The following is a 20,000-nucleotide window of genomic DNA, read 5'->3' on the forward strand; positions in this document are numbered from 1 at the left end:
AAAATTAAAAGAAAAATTCTTTTGTTAGTAATTGAAGTAGATGCAAATTTAATTTCTTTAATTGGAAATGCCTATCATGTATCTGCAATTCTTTGGACTTTGTTTTTTTAATTATGACAGAAAATGTTAGATATTTTATACTTTTTCATTTTATTTTTTCATTATTTCTACTTACAAGTTTTGGTGTGAATAATTAGACTTGGGTTTTGGTTTGAATAATTAGACTTGGGTTTTGGTTTGAATAATTAGACTTGGGTTTTGGTGTGAATAATTAGACTTGGGTTTTGGTGTGAATAATTAGACTTAGGTTTTGGTGTAAATAATTAGATTGGGTTTTGGTTTGAATAATTAGACTTGGGTTTTGGTGTGAATAATTAGACTTGGGTTTTGGTGTGAATAATTAGACATGCACTTCTAGTGACTAAATTCATTGAGAACTGCTAACCATAAAAAAACAAGACCTAGAAATAAATTTGATTGATATGTTAAGAGTAAAAGTGGTCACTATTGTTAAGTTATTTTTTATTTTCTTTGTATGTTCAATTTGTTCTTGTTTAAGAGGAACACCTACATTTGACCTTGTCTTTAGATATGGGTGAATCACCATTAAATTCTTGGTGTGATGTAATAGTAATATGTACATCATTATTATATTCCAAAACCGGTAACCTATTATCTTCTTGATATTTATTCACCCCCCCCTTCTTATGATTTATTTTCCAAACCCGTATTTCTCCATTATTATTGTTACCTTCTCTTTCAAATCTATATAGCTAGGAGACCATTTTTTGAGATGCTGGCTGATATGTTTACAGAAATTATAACTCTCTATGAATGGATTTTAAGGATGAATTTATAGCTAATCGAAGCTCATATTCTCCCTAACCCAACCTCAAGGATCGTATGAGGTTTGTATTGGCTTGCACAGTGATCATAGCCCTATTACTGGCTCCTCTTTCCTCCACATGCTCTCATAGATTTCGTCATCCATCGTTAATGGGTTAATAATAAAAATAGATTTAAATGAGACAAACCAGGGGCAGATCATGTCAGACCACCTTGATCTCTCCTCCAGCTAGCTGGAGGTAAGTGCAATATTAATGGTCTATCTCCAGTTAATCACTACAACAAGGAAATGACTGTGTTCACCAAGTTAAAGCTGTTAGCAAATAATAATGTTCCGCTTGGGACCAAACCTCAAAGCTCACAGAGAGAACAGAGAAGAGAGAAGAGAGAGTGGAGATGAAGAAGTAAGGAGAAGGGAGAAGAGAGGATAGAGGAGACAGGAGAGATTGTACATAATAGATTTTCTCTGGCCCAGGAAAAATGGTTTTGATCTTGCTCCTCAAGCTCCCTATATAGGGTGCCTAGGTCTGGCCAAATCAGAGTGGATCCAGTGTTAGATCATACAAATGATATGATATTCATCATATTTATTCATATATACTATGATTTCTTACGTAAGCAGTAGTCTATTCATTGCTGCTTTTTTCATTCTCTAGTTATTCTTTTTTGCATACCTCTTTTATTGTTTTACAAAAAAAAATCAAGCTTATCTGTCTAGCATGCAATGCTTATTTAAGGTCCTGTGATGCAATTTATAAAGGTTTCTTGCAAACGGTATCATATTAATATAACCCACTTACGACGGGGGCATTCCAGCCTTGAATGTCCCAATGCCGGGGCGTTCAAATTATTAGGCCTAAATCAATTAAATGGCTGGCACAATACTGTGCCGCCCGGCCACTGGGCTTTTGAATGAGCGGTACAGTACTGTACCATCTGTCCAGAGAGGGTTAACTAGTACAGTTCAGATGTTGATTGGCAATTGCTCATGAATTTGTGAAAGTGAGAAGCTTCCAACTCAGCATCTCTCAGCATGTGGCTGGGCCATTGAGTAAACCATACAGAAATTTATTTTATATTTACTCAGTACAATAGCATTAATGTTTAATGAAAAGAAACAAGAAAAATCCAAGGTTGAAATCTTGTACATTGGTCTTTGAGTATTATGCATAATACATAGAACATTTTATACATTTGCAGGTTGATGCAATGTTGGTGGCATCAGGGCAGCTCAAGCTCTCTGAGCTCCACAAGAACCGGACCAAAAACAGTAAATCAAATGACCTCTCTATTGAGGAGGTTGTTATTAATGATGCCCCCATGAGTGCCAGGAATTTCCTCACTCGATCATCAACACAAGAGGAGATTAGTAAAGTAAGTAATATTTAAATGTGTCATATGATAGATGGAAGCCATGTAGTAAGTTGGATAGCTTGCATCCCAACTTTTTCTTTTGCCTGAGCTTGTGTTTTTTTGTTTTTTTGCCTTGCATATTTATTAGCATACCAATGATGCTGAAGGAAGAGTTGTAACCAAGACAAAATTATATTCTTACTTGTGAGTGAAGTGTACCTTCTGAGTGAGGGACTAAGTGCGAGAAAACTCTTTATATGCATTGGTATATTACATTAACTTCAAAAATCCACCATGAACCTGATGTGTACGGTCAGTTCTATTCGCCAAGATTGGGGAAGGCCTGTCAAAAATTGGTTATGGATGGGATGTATGGAGTGTCTACAATTATTTCTGGTACTGTTTCCTCAAACCAACCCCACTTTATCAGCCCCATATCACCATGCACCTTGGAAGCCCTCCTCTCCCTCAGCCAAACAGACAGTTGTGTTACATAACTCTGTTTTTATTTAATATTTTTTTTATTGTGAATGAATCGTAGTAAGTGTGAAATAGTAATTCAGCTACTGTCTGGCTTGTTTCATATAGGCTAATCCCCCCCCCCCCCCTATCATTTATCTCACCCATACCCTCTCCTCACATCATAGTCTGACATAACATACGGTATAGTAGCCTTATGGATTATCTTGTCTTTTTACTATTTATACATCTAAAGAAATATTTAATTGTGTTCTATGACATAACATACTCTTTATTGCTTCATATGTGTTCTATTTGTATGATTTATTTCCTCCAGCCACACTCACTATATCAGACTCATATCCAAATGCCCCTCTTAGGCCCTCTTCCCCCTTAGCTTCAGCTTTATGGTGCTTCATGCTATATCATTGTCTTTTTACTGTTTATACATCTGCATGAATATTTCATTGTTTTCAGTGAAGAAACGTGTTATTTTTCTTACTTCACGTGCAATATTTGCATATTTTATATGAAACTTTGATGCTCTACTGTGTGGCCTGTTTGATATATGGCTATGAAATATATATTTTCTGATGTGTATATTCAAAATCTTGGAATGTAAAATACCAAATTTGCCCTTGGTGTGAACCCTAAAAAAAAATTATCCTCACAATTATTTTTCTTCTCTTTCTCCTTTTTTTCTTCTCCTTCCTCTCCATCACTATCTCCTCCTCCTTCTTCATTTCCTCCTCCACCTCCTCCTCCACCTTCTCCTCCACCTCCACCTCCTCCTCCACCTCCTCCTCCACCTCCTCCTCCACCTCCTCCTCCACCTCCTCCTCCACCTCCTCCTCCACCTCCTCCTCCACCTTCTCCTCCACCTTCTCCACCTCCTCCTCCACCTCCTCCTCCACCTCCTCCTCCACCTCTACCTCTACCTCTACCTCCACCTCCTCCTCCTCCTCCTCCTCCTCCTCCTCCTCCTCCTCCTCCTCCTCCTCCTCCTCCTCCTCCTCCTCCTCCTCCCCCTCCATCTCCTCCTCCTCCTCCTCCACCTCCTCCACCTCCTCCTCCCCCTCCTCCACCTCCTCCTCCTCCTCCTCCTCCTCCTCCTCCTCCTCCTCCTCCTCCTCCTCCTCCTCCTCCTCCTCTCCCTCCTCCTCCTCCTCTTCCTCCTCCTCCTCCTCTTCCTCCTCCTCCTCTACCTCCTCTACCTCCTCCTCTACCTCCTCCTCCTCCTCTACCTCCTCCTCCTCCTCCTCCTCCTCCTCCTCCTCCTCCTCCTCCTCCTCCTCCTCCTCCTCCTCCCTCCTCCTCCTCCTCCTCCCTCCTCCTCCTCCTCCTCCTCCTCCTCCTCCTCCTCCTCCTCCTCCTCCTCCTCCTCCTCCTCCTCCTCCTCCTCCTCCTCCTCCTCCTCCTCCTACTCCTCCTCCTCCTCCTCTTCCTCCTCCTCCTCCACCTCTTCCTCCACCACCACCTCCTCCTCCTCCTCCTCCTCCTCCTCCTCCTCCTCCTCCTCCTCCTCCTCCTCCTCCTCCTCCTCCTCCTCCTCCTCCTCCTCCTACCTCCTCTACCTCCTCTACCTCCTCTACCTCCTCTACCTCCTCTACCTCCTCTACCTCCTCCACCTGCACCTCCACCTCCTTCTCCTTCTCCTTCTTCTTCTTCTTCTTCTCCTCCTCCTCCTCCTCCTCCTCCTCCTCCTCCTCCTCCTCCTCCTCCTCCTCCTCCTCCTCCTCCTCCTCCTCCTCCTCCTCTACTACCTCCTTCTCCTTCTCCTCTACCACCTCCTTCTCCTTCTCCTTCTCTACCACCTCCTCCTCCTCCTCCTCTACCACCTCCTCCTCCTCCTCCTCTACCACCACTACCTCCTCCTCCTCCTCCTCCTCCTCCTCCTCCTCCTCCTCCTCCTCCTCCTCCTCCTCCTCCTTCTCCTCCTCCTCCTCCTCCTCCTCCTCCTCCTCCTCCTCCTCCTCCTCCTCCTCCTCCTCCTCCTCCTCCTCCTCCTCCTCCTCCTCCTCCTCCTCCTCCTCCTCCTCCTCCTCCTCCTCCGCGGATGGCATGATTTGCTGCAAAGGCACAGTCGGTCATAGACGCGGATGGTATCGTGCCAGACATGTAAAATAGCCATCCTACTGCACACACCTTTTTTTAATACCGTGACTAATGGGTTAACCACTCACAAAGTTCAGATACTGAGCTTAGTTTATGATACAGGAAAATAATTTGCACTTATTATGGCTCCATCAGATGTCTGGTGCTGCAGTGTCAACACGTGGCAGATACATGACCCAAGAGGAACAGAAAAACCCCAACAAGAATCCTGGTGATCGCCCACTCTACCTCCACATCCAAGCAGTGAACCAACAAGATGTGAAAGGTATTTGGGAACATAGGGGACTGGCTCGTGCTTCCTGCATTAGAGCCTTAGTGATGATTATACAGAGTGGTGCTGTGTCAATATATCCGTTGTGTTGAATGTTTTCCTACGTTCTTTTTTCTTGTGATAAGGTTAATGTTTTCTGTGTCATGGATAATCATTTGTAACATTTTCTGATATATGATAAACTGAATAGATTCTATAGGATTGGTAATATTCACTTTGAATGATCTTCTCAGATTAACCCATTAATGCTAGGTGATGTGATATCATGTCATGTGGTGGCAGGACTTGCTGCTGGGGATGGGATATCACGTCATGGTATTTTGTATGGCCGGCTTGCCGGGTGATCACGTGCGCAGCAGTTGGCCGAATAGCCCAAGGTGCTAGGCCTATTCATTTGAAATACCTTGGCATTAGAACATTCGGAACCAAAACAGCCCTGTCTTTATTGGGTTAATAAGATGTTGAATTATTTTCTGAAGTGGTTAAGTTTTCAGTATATACGATGCAAGTTGAAATACTGTTTTTGTAATTTATTAATATTAATTTACATATATAATTTGATTAATTAAATTTATGCTTTTTGAATGTTATCTCTCTATTTATTTAAGTTTATTGTGTTTTTTTTACAGTTTATTCTAGCATATCCTAGCATTTTCTTGTTGGTTACAGTGGCAGTTGGGCGCATCATGCACATCATCATGGAACACAGCCACCGCAAGGGGCATGGCATGCCTCGCCCGAGGGGCCCCAGACCCAACCCTGCCCCAGGCTTGATGGGTCCAAGGCCAGGGAGTGGCCCCAGAGGTCCCCGTCCAATAGTGTTCAGGCCTCCCAGGCCAGACATGTCAGCTCCCCCTCCGCAGTCACAACCTCCTCCTCCACTTACTAATGTGAGTGTTGTATTTTTCTCTTTTTTTTAATTATCAGAATTATATGCTTAGTAGCATTGGGGAATTTTTTGACAGGATATGGCAAGTCAAATATCTAGTTATTTTTCTTTACTAGTTTCTGAGAAAAGCAAGAATCTGGTCTTTGGACCACCCTTAGGGGCACAGTAAGCTATATCATACCCCACAGAGCCTTCTACTGTGTCTTTTCCTCATCTGTAAGTCCCCCCTAAATTCCCTCTATATTCCCTTTAATCCATTTGGGCCTGTGTTTATATTTGCCTGTTGCTACTCCTGCTGGCTAGATAACAAGCTAGAGATCTCACCTGCCTGATTCAGCAGCATGATAATTGAAGGTTTTTGTGAAGAAAAATGTGTTTATTCAAACTCTTATGAGTATATACAAATGTAACGATGTAAAATGTGTTTTGAGGGAGAGATTGTGATGTGATAGGTGATCAGGCGGGACGAAAATATTCCTATGAAGTGAAGTAATACATTCATTTCCTTCCCTCCTTAGGAAATCTGTAAGAACCCCATGTGTCCCTTTATACAGTTTCTCTCTAGTATTGCTGAGCTACTCTCATTACTATTTTGGTTTTTCTTTTTGTCCTCTATGCATATATTTCTGCATGTTTTATTTTTATGTAAATTTTGATGAGTATTTATCAATTGCTTCTTAGGTGTTTTATTTGCATGTGTTTATAATTTTTTCCTATTTTTACTCCCTTACAAAGGGTAACATTTTCAGTTCTGATTTCAGTAATTATTTGATAGACCAACATGAGACATACACTTTTGGATGGCTAAAATCAAGCAACTAATTCATTAAAAAACAAATTTGAGCTTTGTAAATTAAGAAAATTTATGGTTAATTTTAGTTGTAAATGCAAATAGTATGTTACTATTTTTAAGGTTAAGTATGTTACTATTTTTAAGTGTTTTTTTCTTTATTAAAGATAGCTTTTGTTAGATTTTCTAATGTTTTCTTCTCTGAATGTAGCTGTATTCAGTACCTGATAGTTATTGTAGTTTTGTTATTTCTGTTATATTTATTGAAAGGACAAAAAAGTATTCCTTTGTCAAAACATGCAGTTTTTAATTTTAAATGCAGTTTGTAATTTTAAGTGAAGTACAAGTTTATTAACAACCTCTTAACCTTTTTCCAGATTTTTAGAGAAAAGGTGTTTCTGCCAGTAAACATTGGACTTAACCCAACTGAAGTGCGAGCACGCCTGCTGGGGGAGAGTGGGATGAATCTTCGTTACATTCAGGATGAAACTGGGGTTGCCATATCAATTCGTGGCATTGGTTCTGGCTACTTAGAGCACGCCACTGGCCAGGAAGCACAGGATTCTTTGCATTTTTACTTAGAGTAAGTGACAATGACAGCTCAGGGTTTGTTGGAAGGCTTTTTTTTTGTTGTGGTAATGTTTCATTGGTGTCATCTTGTGTTAGAAATAGGTGAATGTATTTTTTTTTACTTTAACCCATTGTAGATAGGGGATAGATTCACTTGCCCATTCTCCAGGATGGGTTTTATTTCAGAGTGAGGCTGCTTCACACAACATACTTGACTTTCCCCATTCTCTCTCAGTTGCTCATTGTAAAACTAGAGCCATTTTTATGTTTTAATTTTTGTGTGTTTTATTGTGTTTAGACTTGTATGTGCTATATTACAGGCTCTATCAATGCTGCTGTCAACTAGAATTGTAATACAGTTCATTATTTTCTTTATACCCAGTGTGATAGAAGTATTACAGTTTTATGGGAAGACAAAAAGCAACTATATTTTTTCGTATTTGTGTACTATCATGAACGAATATAAAACAAAACCCTTTCCCTGTCCCTCTAATTTTAGCCAGTGCCACTAGTGTCGTAGACCACTCACCTCGACGACCAATTAGGTCGTTAGGCACCCCGTCGGCAAAGGGTTTATGTTATTATTATTATCATTTTTGTTATTGTTTTTATTATTATTATTGTTCTTATTTTTATTATCATTATTATTGTTATGATTGTTATTATCTTTAGTATTATTATTATAATAATGTGGGTGACAATAATGATAGTAAAAAAAAATTGGTGGGTATTAGCAAAAGGGAACATCTCCCTAGAGCGTCTGACATGGACTCACTACAATTTTAGTTGATTACAATATTGAGAAACCTGTCCAATGGGACATATAAGCCTTATAATATTGTAAAACATAAAACTCGAAACCTTTCACACTCTCTTTCATTCATTCATTATGATACTGGAGTCATTTTTGTAATTCACTCTTATGTGCCAGTATAGGGTCCATATCAGCTTATTATGTTCTATATACTTAGTGTGATAGAAGTATTACAATGTAACCCATGCATGCTGGGGCTTATATTTGCATAATGCCTCTCCCTCCGGCTAGATAACAAGTGCACGTATTGACTAAGTGCCATACCTCTTTCAAATATAACGTACAAACAGTGCTCAAATAAAGCAAGAAAAGAGCTTTCTTTACAGAGAACAATGAAATAATCACTCATATGTATAGATATTTAAAAAAAATAACACAGTAATATACCCTTAGTCAAAGAAAAACTGAGGCTGAGGGAGAGGAGGGCCTGCAAAGGGAATGGTGATATTGGGCTGGCTGGTTTGGCTGGAGGAAACTTGCCAGACAGTATTTGAAATATTAGTAGATATTCAATGCACCCATTCATAATGAAAAAAATGTTGGAAAAATTCCTGCCAGTTTTCATGATTGTGGTGAAAAGAACTGAACACACAACCTGTGCTCTGCCATGATTGTTGCGGATAGGAGTGAACGCTCAAGCCGAGCACTGCCATGATTGTGGTGGAGAGGACTCTAAGGGTCAAAAACTTTGGTATGAGTTTCTTTAGCAGATGACAAAGTTGCACATCATTTTATGCATCACTGATTGAAGCAACAGTTTAAATAGTTGTCTATTTTGTTCACAAAGATCAAATATTTGTTTTAAGATATAGAAGTATGTATTTTGTCACATATAACCATAATAACAACAGAGCTTTGTTAACCCATTGCGGTCGGGTAACATTTCCTGTGTCCAGCTGCCCAGACAGGGTGGACTGAAAGGTGTGTGGTCCGCCAGCCTTGGCTTATTTCCGAGTGAGCCACCATTACCAACTTTCTCGCTTGCTTCCAGCCTCTTATTAATAACAACAGAGCTTTGTTAACCCATTGCGGTTGGGTAACATTTCCTGTGTCCAGCTGCCCAGACAGGGTGGACTGAAAGGTGCGTGGTCCGCCAGCCTTGGCTTATTTCCGAGTGAGCCACCATCGCCAACTTTCTCGCTTGCTTCCAGCCTCTCATTGTAACACTAGAACCATTTTGTGTAGGTAATTTTTTGAGTGTTTTGCCATGTTTCTAGTCTCATATAAACCATCTAACAGGCTTTAGCAATGTTTTCATTGATTGAAATTGTAGTATGGAGACCATATAACCTTGTTATATTGTGTGTACTCAAATTAGTAAAATTATTTTAGTTTCTTGGGAAGCCAAAAACCAAGTTTTTCTTTTTTTTTTCATTGACATTTTTTGCCAAAACCAACTATATACAAATATATACAAGTTATTTACAATGAAGAGGAAGGCTGCAAGAACTCACAGCCATGTGTACCATAGCAGAAATCACTCGTATGGGCAGAGTGCCACATGTAAACCTCTTGACAGGCTTTAGCAATGTTGTAATCAATTAAAATTGTATTTTAGAGTCTATATAACCTCGTATGCTCAGCATAGTAAACATATTAGAGTTTTATGGGAGGACAAATACCAAGTTATTTTTTAATTTTTTTTTTTATTTCCTTAACTCGTTGCTGACGGGGGATAGATTTGCTTACACAGGCTCCAGGATGAGTTTTATTTCTGATCGAGGCAGCTTCTGCAACATAATTTGATTTTTGCCACTCCCTTTTAGTCACTCATTGTAGAGCTAGATCCATTTTTGTGTTTTGTTTTTTTGTGTGTTTTACTGTTTTTAGAAATTTATATCTGTCATATCACAGGTTCCATCAATTCTGCAGTGGACTAAAATTGTAGTTCAGGGTCCATATCAACTCTTTTTTTTTTTTTTTTCTTTATACTCAATGTGATAGAAGTATTACTGTTTTAGGGGGGGGACAAAATGCAACTTTATTTTTTCGTATTTGTGTGCTGTCACGAACGAACACGAAACTTATAACCATCCAAATTGAAGAGGTAGGGAAGAGGAAGGAAACTTGTGCTTTTGACAGTGAGTGCCACAATAAAAGGCATCCCTACTGGCCCAGTGGCACATTGTAGGCATTGGCCATGGTGTGAGTCACCTTCCTCCTCTCATTATGCCTGCACATCTTTCATCTGCGGTACTTTAGAGCAAGAGGTCGGCAACTTGCGATGTGCCATCCCTCTATAGAGATAGTGCTTGCTAGAGACTGTAGATGGGTACCATTCAAGGCTCTCTCTCCTGCTGGTGCTAGAAGAAAGTGGTGCCATCTAGGTTTTGGAAGTGAGTTGAAACCCATTTTGCTTAATATTATGGCAGTTATAATAATTATGACTGCAATTTTTAGCATGACTCACTTATTACTCATAGCACAATAAAATAACATAGTGATCCAAAATCCCTGAACGTCATGACGCCCATTGTCAGGCAAAAGCTCCTGTGTCATGTATGACGAAAAAACACGTCATCCATAGTTAACAGGTTAAACCAATGTATATATAATATTTACAATGAAGATGAAAGCCAACAGAACTCACAGCTGCATGTGCCACGGCTGGAAACACTCGTACGGGCAGAGTGCCATATATCAGCTGTGGCTCATGTTCCCGGTGACCTTCCTCCTCTGCCTTTTGCTGCACTGCCTGCATTGCCTGTATCCCCCCCACCACCCCCGAGTGCCTTGTGCACACAGAAGGTGTTGACGACAGCCATGTCAAGAATGTAGAACAGCACCTTGTACCAATCTGATGAGTTTCCAGATGGTTGGGTAGGACTGAGCTAGCTCGTCACTCAGGTCTACCCCATTCATCCCAATGCTGTAATCGGACACTACCCTTCATCCCAACATTGTAGTCGGACAATACCCTGGGTTTTGTATGCACAACCCCATGCTGGGACGTATCACTGACTGATCTGGAAGAGTATACAGTCGACAGCATTGTTGTGCTGTTGCAGGCACAACACACCTGTCTGCAGGCTGTGAAAGTCCACATCGCGGCTTTTCTTTGTCTGCACATCCCTCAACATAAACTTGCGATTGGCGCGTACAGCACCAGTCACATTGGTATGCCGACTCTGCAGATAGTGGAAGAGGGTCAGAGAGATATACCAGTTGTTGCACCCCTTCCTGAAGAGGTTTGTGGCATCCATCAAGTCGACAACAGCATTGGTTGAAGCCAGGAGTTCACCTTTGTCCAAGCCTGCATAGATCTTGAAGGCACTCGTGTAACCCTCTGTGCTGCTATTGTTGATGCATGGTTGTATGCATCCACAGAACTGCCAGGAGAACGCATCAGTAACTGACCGCAACTTCCACAAGTGGTTGTCAGCAGGATGATTCCTGCTGTTGTCCACTGCGTGGAGGTTGGCAGTCAGTTGAAAGAAACCATCTTGTGGTATAGAGTCTGGAAATATAGGCACGGAGTGGAGAGGGTCCTGCGACCAGTACGTCTTCATGTTGGGCAGGTGATAAATACTCATTAACCCATTTGCGCTGGATGACGTGCTTACACGTTTCGTGGTTGGGCAGGTATTGGGCAGGTGATGAATACTTATCAAGAGCCAAAGCCCAAAATTAGCATTCAACTCCATCCTCGAAGTGTTCTTCCACCTCCTCATCGTCAAGTGGAGAGGGTCCTGGGACCATCTTCATGTTGTGCTGGTGATGAATAATCATTAACCCATTTGTGTTGACATGTTTCATGGTTTTTGCGTCAGACGATGGCGACAAGATATTTGGTCAAGGCTGGTGCCCAGGGTGAGTGAGCGGACAGCCCAGGCTCGCAGCTAGTGCGCCCGAGAATTCCGAGGCGTTAGGCTTATGCGTTCGAAAACCCCGGCATTGTGACCATTCAGAGCTGGAATCACCCCGGCGTGAATGGGTTAAGAGCCAAAGCCCAAAATTTATCATTCAACACTGCCCGCGAAGTGTTATTCCACCTCCTCATATGCGAGGAGGCGGTGGTTGCATGTCGCTGGTGATAGTACCTGAGGAGGAGAGAAAAAATGAAATTATAAACTATTTTTTTCATTAAAAGAATGAACAGAATATGAAACCTTATGATATGTATACTGAAAACATAAATTATAGAAAGTAAGGTAGCTTACTGGTTAGTCTCCTGGATGAGATGGTCAATGAGTTCTGACTTGACAGATTTGGAATAAATCCGACCTGTCCAGGTTGGAATTGACTCCAGGACTACCCAAGAATCCAACCCTTTTTGGAAGATTATCCCTCCTTCGCCACATGAACCGAGGTTACTCAGGGGTGTTCCATGTCCATGCTCGTTGTTTGACGTAAGACAGCTTCTCATCAGATTCAATGGAAGATTCCTGCTGAGAGACATAATCTAAATCGGACCCTGAAGAGGAGCTGCTGCTGAGTATACTTTGTCTCCCCTGTGGCAGGTACTCATCCAGATTACTGTTGTCAGACGAGTAATCATAGATGGCACCTACATAATCTTAGGGAGGATGAGCGGTTGAGTCGTCAGCAGTAGTGATGGAGCGAGAGCGAGTGTTGGAATGGGAATTCGCACATCTGGGAGCCATTGTGCATACAGGGAGGTGATCAAGCAGATTGATTTACTGGTATATTTGCCATTTGCCCTCGGATGCCCTCGGATGCCCTCAATGAATCAAGTCACTGCATCTACAATTGACCCTCAGCACTATCTTTGAACAAAAAAAGCAAACAATAACGAAATAACATTGCTGTTTTCTATGAATCGTGTTAGTGCTATCTGTGTTTGTCAGTTTGTACTGTAAGTAAATAGCGGCTGATAGTGTAATCGTAGTAATGATATGTAATTGACCCAAGCAGTATCTATGAACCGAAAATTAGGTAGAATGAAGCACCAACACAATTTCTATGATAGATTTTACTGCCATCTATGTTCCTAATTTTATATTACAGGTATTCAGTGGATAGTAGGGTAATCATAGTAATGATAGTGATAATTACCATCATTAGACAGAGATCCAAAATACCAATCATATAATAAGAAAAAAGTATGACATGCGACTCTCCCAGAGCATCATATATGTAGTGACACCTGTATTCTGGCCAGAAATTCGTGCATCATGTGTGTCATGTTGCCTGTTGTCATTTCATGACACCCATATGCAATGGGTTAATGTTTGTTAGCTGATTGCTAGCCCTTATTTTTTCCTCTAAATTGAGTGTGTCTTGCAAACATCAAACTTTGTTCTTTGGAATATTTTAACCCATTAACAACGGGTGATAAGATATCACATCTACTGGTTTTTGGGTGAGATGCTGGGGAGGCCGGCTTGCCGGGTGAGCGGGCGTACAACGCTCGCTCACGTTAGGCTTATGCGTTCGAATATCCAGGCATTTCGACCATTTAGAGCCAAAATAACCCTGTCGGGAACGGGTTAATAGATTCAACTTCTAGCCAAGCTTCCCTTTCGGAAATGGAATAAGTATTTTTGTTTTTTGAGTAGGAATTGTCAAATGATGACCCTGAAGTTGTGCTAAGAGATGATATGATGATAATGACCATGCCCCTAAAGTATTCATGCAAAAAGGACTTCCATGAATGAATGAATTAACCCATTGGTCGCGGTTTAAAAAAAATATGTATGCAGTAGGAAGGTGGGTTTACATTGTCTGGCACGGTGCCATCCGTGTCTACGATTGACTCTGCCTTTGCAACAGATCATGCCATCCGCTGCTAATGGGTTAATATATTATGCATTGATGAAAATTGCCCACCCCTCCTGCTTTCCCTTATGTTGTTTTACATTGATTTTAAAGAGTTCTTCAAATATTTCTTTAACTCATTGCAGACGGAGATAAATTTGCTTGCCCAGCCTCCAGGATAGGTTTTATTTTAGAGAGAGACCACTTGAAGCAATATAATTTGAATCATCCCACTCTCTTTCAGTCATTCATTGTAAAACTAGAGCGGTTTTTGTTTTATTTTTTTGTGTGTTTTATTGAGTTTAGAGACTTCTATATGCCATATGACCGGCTCTATCAGTGCTGCAGTTGACTAAAATTGTAGTATATTATCCATATTAGCTCATTATTTTCTTTATACTCAATGTGATAGAAGTATTGCTGTTTTATGGGAGTACAAAAGGCAACTTTATTTTTTCGTATTTTTGTGCTGTCATGAACGAATACAAAACATATAACCCCCTACAATAAAGATAACAAGAAGAGGTAGGGAAGAGGAATGAAACCTGTGCTTGTGACTGTGAGTGCCACAGTGAAAGGCATCCATATTGGCACAGGAGCACATTTTAGACACGGTATGGATTGAGTCACCTTCCTCTTCTCGTTCTGCCTGCACATCCTTCATCGGCGGTACTTTAGAGCAAGGGTTCATCAACTTAGTGTGTGCCATCACTCTATAGAGACAGTGCTTGCTAGAGACCGTGGATGGATGCCATTCAAGGCTCTCTCTCCTGCTGGTGCTAGGAAAAAGTGGTGCCATCTAGGTTTTGGACGTTAAGCTAGCACGTTATTACGGTAATTATAGTAATTATGACTGCAGTAGCCATCATCACTCATTCCTTTTTCATAGCACAATAAGATAGCATAGTATTCCAAAATCCCCGAACGTCATGTACGTCATGACGCCCGTCATCAGGCCAAAGCTCATACGTCATGTATGTCATGACACCCGTATGCAATGGGTTAAAAAAGAAGAATGAAAGAATTCAAGAATAATAGGCATGCAGTGAAAATATCACTTAGCATGAAAATGAGAACCACATTTTATTGTCTGTGGCAGATATATCTACTTTTGGTAGGAAACAGGGTAATGAAAAAAGAAAAAAAACTGTAATTGTATTTTCATCAATCTTGAAGTATACCTTTTGTATCAGATGATGCCTATTCTGTGTCATCATGGTAAACTGAAGACTCCCTTCCTCTGTATTTGAAATGCTGGATATGGGTGACCTGCCAGTCTAATAGAGGCTTGGAGTTTTTGTGGGCTCAAGAAGACTTGTCAAATTCTGTGGGCCAAGACTACCCTCCTTTTGGGGAACTGGAGGGAAAAGTTGATTGCTTATATTTAGCTGGCCTTCACAGATTTTTTTTCAGTCTACTCCTGTCTTATCTTCTTTTAAATATTTTATACATCATATATAGAGTTTTCATTGTGATTTTCATAATTTCAGACATGACAACCAAGATCAGTTTAACCAAGCAAAAGAACTTGTAGTGAATCTAGCTCAGACAGTGATAGTGGAGATGCAACAGCAATTACAACAACAACAACAGCAACAGCAGCAGCAACAACAACAGCAGCAGCATCAACATCAGCATCAGCATCAGCAGTTGCAGCAGCCAGCCCCATTGTTTACTCAGCCTCCTCCTCAGCAGCCTGATCTAGCTTTAGGTAGATATTATTGATACTGTGGTTTCTCCCTCTCCCTCTCCCTCTCCCTCTCCCTCTCCCTCTCCCTCTCCCTCTCCCTCTCCCTCTCCCTCTCCCTCTCCCTCTCCCTCTCCCTCTCCCTCTCCCTCTCCCTCTCCCTCTCCCTCTCCCTCCCCCTCCCCCTCCCCCTCCCCCCCTCCTCATTTTCATTTTCATTTTCATTTTCATTTTCATTTTCTCTTTCCTACCATCTCTTCCTTCCCTACCTGTTCCTCCCTCCCTGACTCCCTCTTGAGTGTAAATATTTTGTGAAGTTGTTTCATTATATATTATGAAAGAAGGGAATAGGATTTCTGATATTTAGTATTCTGTTTCCTGACATTCCTTTTTAGAAAGGCTATTGAATTCTAATTGCTATTAGTAAGGCAGCCCTTAGATTTTTTATGGTCATTTACAGGTGGAGGTGGTGCTATTGGCCAGCCCCACATTGGTCCTGTGCAAGTTGCCCCTCATCAGCTCTCAGCCCCACAGCCGCCCCCCCCACAGATGGTACATTCCCAGATGGTGCCCCCACAAGTCCCTCCCCATTCTCAGATGGTTCCCCCACATGTGGGCCACCATCAGATTGCTCCAGCAGGGGTCCCCATGCAGGGCCAGGTTGGAGGTCCTCAAGTGAGTGCAGGTGTTATGCACACAGTGCTGGCCCCTCATCTCCAGGCAGGGGGTGGAGTTGTATCTCAAGAAGTAATTCCACAGCAAGAGGTTATTCAGGCCACAGTGGTGTCCTTGCCACAGCAGGTAGTCCACCTCACAGCACCGCCAGTTGTCTCTAGCACAGCTCCAGTGGCAAACCAGCAGCTGGTGCACACATCCTCAGGCACACAACTAGTGACCTTACCTCCAGGGACACAGATCATCAACACATCTGATGGGCCTCGTCTTGTGGCAATAGCAACGGGAACACAAGTTGCTGCACCAGTGGCTCCTGTCCCAGCCAGTCACCAGTCTCACCCAGGTCCTTTGCATGATCCCCAGGGAGTGCCTAGCCCCTTAGTGCAGCAGCAGCAACCAGTCCCCCAAACATTGTCTGCCTCAGTTGGAACAAACCACGTTGCCATTAATCATTCCCCGATCTTGAGTGATGGGGGAGCTCCACCAAGTATAACAAGATCTTTGGGACTCAGCAGTTCATATTCAACACCTTCAATGTCAAACACTATAAGCACTACAAGTCCTCATACTAGTGTGGCTCCTCATGGTAGCCTTGAAAGCCCATATCCACCAAATGTCAGTGCTTCAATTCCTCCCCCTAGTACCTGTATGGCTCTTGGAGTGCCACCTCCAGCAGCTGGGATAGGAATGCCTCCTTCTGTGACTGCTAATGCCAGTACTGTGTCTCTTGTGCTCACACCTGGGGTGAATACAACAACCACTTCAGGAGTTGGTCTTCTTGTTCCTCAGGACCCATCAGTAGCCTCTGGTCAGTTGCATGTCAACCAGTCTGTAGTTGTGGCTGGAGTTCTACCAACTTCTCAGCACCACCAGCCACAGCAACAACAGCATCAGCAGGTTCCTCAGACTGGTGCTCACTCAACTTTTTTAGGTCCTGCCCCCAGTCACCAGATTGGTCCTTCAGGGTATCCCACATCTCAGACACCGGCTGAACAGCCAGTAAGCTCAGCTTACATACCTACAGACTCAGCTGGTCAAGGTTACAGTCATGCAGGTGCAACCATAACCAGTAATGCTAGTCATTATGGGCAGGTACATCCACAGCAACAAAGACCAGTGGGTGTAGGATTTCCTCCTGTAGGCATCAGTAGTGGGGGGGAAGGTGCTCCCCCTCCTAGAATAGAATATCAGGGACCTGGAGGCCCTGGGGTTATACCTGCTCATCTTCATGTCAATCATCTTCAGGCACATCACCAGGTAGGGTTGCAGATCTTTTTTATTATTATTATTATTTTTTTCTGAAAATGTGATTTACTAGATATTTGCTTTGTTTAGAGGTAAGGACAAGAGAATGGATTAGTCAGTATTTTCTTATATTTACAGTCCCAGAAACCTGATCAGCCACAGCATCATCAGCAACAGCACTTACCACCTCCAGCAACCTACTATAACCAACCTAACCACCCAGAGTCGAGACCTGTGTCGCTGGAGCAACAGTGGCAACAATTCCAGCAACAAGTGAAGGTTGAAGGAGGGCAGCAGCAGTATGACCCCTACTCGGCTACTGAAGAAGGGGACCATCAGGACAGTACTAGGCAGCAGCAGCAGCAGGTTAGAGGTAGACTCTTTCTTTAAGAAGAGGAACAGAGAAAAAGACAGAAAAAGAAAAAGAAAAAAAGATATCTGTGTTAAGCCACTGATGCACTTGGTTATCTTACAGGCATCACATTCAAATCTATCAAGTGTACAACAACAACCTACATCACAAGCTCAACCACAGCAGTCTTCACAGCTGCCTCTACAACAACCACAACATTTTAATAATTTTAGTGACCAACAACAGCAGCAGTCAGGGAATAGGGACAATGAGGGTAGAGGTCCAAGCAAGGAAGAAGGGAAATCAGCAGGAAGAGAAAGTCCCCAGAATTCATATGCATATTATTATGGAGGCCAGCAAGGCCACGGTGGTCAGACTCAGCGTGCTGGCCCTCCCTCCCCTGAAAGACAAGATCATCCTGGGCAACAGCCTCCTTCTGATCAAAGATACCAGGGCAATGGACAACCCGATGTTGCGCAGACTTCACCAAGTCAGCAGCAGCGGGGTTCTCCTTTGGGGCACAACACACAGGGACCAACTCAGCCAGGGCAACCTCAACAGCCATACCACCAAGGACAGTATCAAGGGGGGCAGTATGGAGTCACTGTACAGCAGCAGGATCAGAAGCACCAAGAGGGGGGAAGCCAAGAAGAACAGTATCAAGGAAATAAACCAGAAGGTCCCTCGTCCACCTACCAGCAAGTGGCCCATCAACCCGGGCAGTTTTCACAAGGTCCTCCAAAGGAAGGTCTTGCCATAATTGGTGGATCCTCTGAGACACACTTTCCCCAGGGGACGCCACATCATGGGCCTCCCCAGCAGGGGTCTGCACCACAAGGGCCTTCCCAGCAGATGCCACCTCAGCAAGGTACCCCAGCAGAGGCACAGTATCAGCCTGGACCTCCACCTTTACAACAGCAACAGCAGAACCAGCAGTATCCAGCAGGACAGTATACCCCAGCTGGACAATACCCTTGGGCACAGTACCCACAACCCACCAGTGGTCCTGGGCCATATCCAGGGGCCCCTGGTACTTTTGGAAGCAGTCCAGGGCCTGGGCCATACCCAAGTGGACCAGGACCTTACAATGGACCAGGTGGGCCAAATGCAGGAGTTCCCTACACTGCAGTGGGACCAGCTGGCTCTGGCCCATTCCCAGGAGCAAATAATGGACCAGCAGGACCAACCCCCTATCCTGTAGGACCAAGTGCAGCTGGAGCACCCACACCTTATGCAGTTGGACCAGGACCTAGTGAGGATAGGCAACCGATGATGCAAGACCCAAAACCAGATCCAGGGTGAGTAATCAACAATTGTGTACATGTAAGGATTATTTCATTACCTTTAAAGTTTTAACAAGTGTGAAAAGAGTCAGTATTGATAATCACAATTTTTTGCTAATTTAAGAAGAATAACAATGATATTTAATACACCTAGTTACCTGATAATAAGTCAGATTGACTGAAGTATCATCAGTGAACTGTTGCATAGTAACTCAGTAGAAGTTGTTTTTGAACAACTAATGGCTCAAACTTTTATTGAATAAGAACATTTACCATATAATTTTAAGGGAATGCATGTTACAGTTTGGAACTGAGTTCTTCGCATGTCTTGTGTCATGTTGGTTTGACAATGATTAAGTTTAAGTAGCTATTAGGCCTCATCTAAGTTAGATTAGATTTGCAAATATAGACTCATGTGGTCAGCATTCATCTTCAGAAAGTTATTTCATCTCCTTTTTTATTCATATTAAGTCTGTATGTAAGATGAAAAAAATTAGATGATTTTAAAAGTGAATAATACTGTATGCTGGACCTAATGGTGTGAGGAATTCATTATTTTATTTTCTATGGTAGGTGAAGTATTCTTTAAAGTTCAAGTTTCTGTTTTACATAGAAATCAGAAATTACAAAAGTAGTTTCAGTGTGTTACAGTTTGGTAAATTATGATTTTATATGTCTATAATACATAGTGAAATATTGTCATTCACTTTGAAGTATGTTGAAGAAGCAACAGCAACCAACAAACAAGATGTGGAACTACATATACCTAGTTAGGTGTAAGTTGCACAGGGTTAGAAGTGCTGCACCATTAACTGTTGCATATTAACAGATTCTTTTCCAGTTTCCAAACTTTGTGCATTGTTCCAGAGGCGTGAAGAGGGAGATTTAGCCAGCCTTAATTTAGGTCAATTTAAAATTTCTCACTTTCTTGCA

At 42.3% G+C, this 20,000-nt stretch overlaps 1 protein-coding gene across 5 annotated transcripts in view; it reads left to right on the forward strand.

The window, feature by feature from the left end:
* The window catches only part of LOC122263041 (uncharacterized), a 52,937-nt gene that overhangs the window by 10,721 nt on the left and 22,216 nt on the right, over positions 1 to 20,000 (forward strand). For all 5 annotated transcript variants that reach the window (XM_086552533.1, XM_086552531.1, XM_086552534.1 and 2 more), the window contains 8 exons: positions 2,047 to 2,220; positions 4,909 to 5,038; positions 5,714 to 5,934; positions 7,101 to 7,306; positions 15,316 to 15,536; positions 15,973 to 17,444; positions 17,571 to 17,798; positions 17,908 to 19,082. In XM_086552533.1, coding sequence (XP_086408659.1) covers positions 2,056 to 2,220; positions 4,909 to 5,038; positions 5,714 to 5,934; positions 7,101 to 7,306; positions 15,316 to 15,536; positions 15,973 to 17,444; positions 17,571 to 17,798; positions 17,908 to 19,082 — 3,818 coding nt within the window. In that variant the 5' untranslated portion in view covers positions 2,047 to 2,055. The remainder of the gene's footprint in view (positions 1 to 2,046; positions 2,221 to 4,908; positions 5,039 to 5,713; positions 5,935 to 7,100; positions 7,307 to 15,315; positions 15,537 to 15,972; positions 17,445 to 17,570; positions 17,799 to 17,907; positions 19,083 to 20,000) is intronic.

The sequence above is a fragment of the Penaeus japonicus genome, unplaced genomic scaffold (assembly GCF_977035675.1).
Source record: "Penaeus japonicus unplaced genomic scaffold, GWHDUDI00000001_assembly GWHDUDI00000027, whole genome shotgun sequence".
NCBI lineage: Eukaryota > Metazoa > Arthropoda > Malacostraca > Decapoda > Penaeidae > Penaeus > Penaeus japonicus.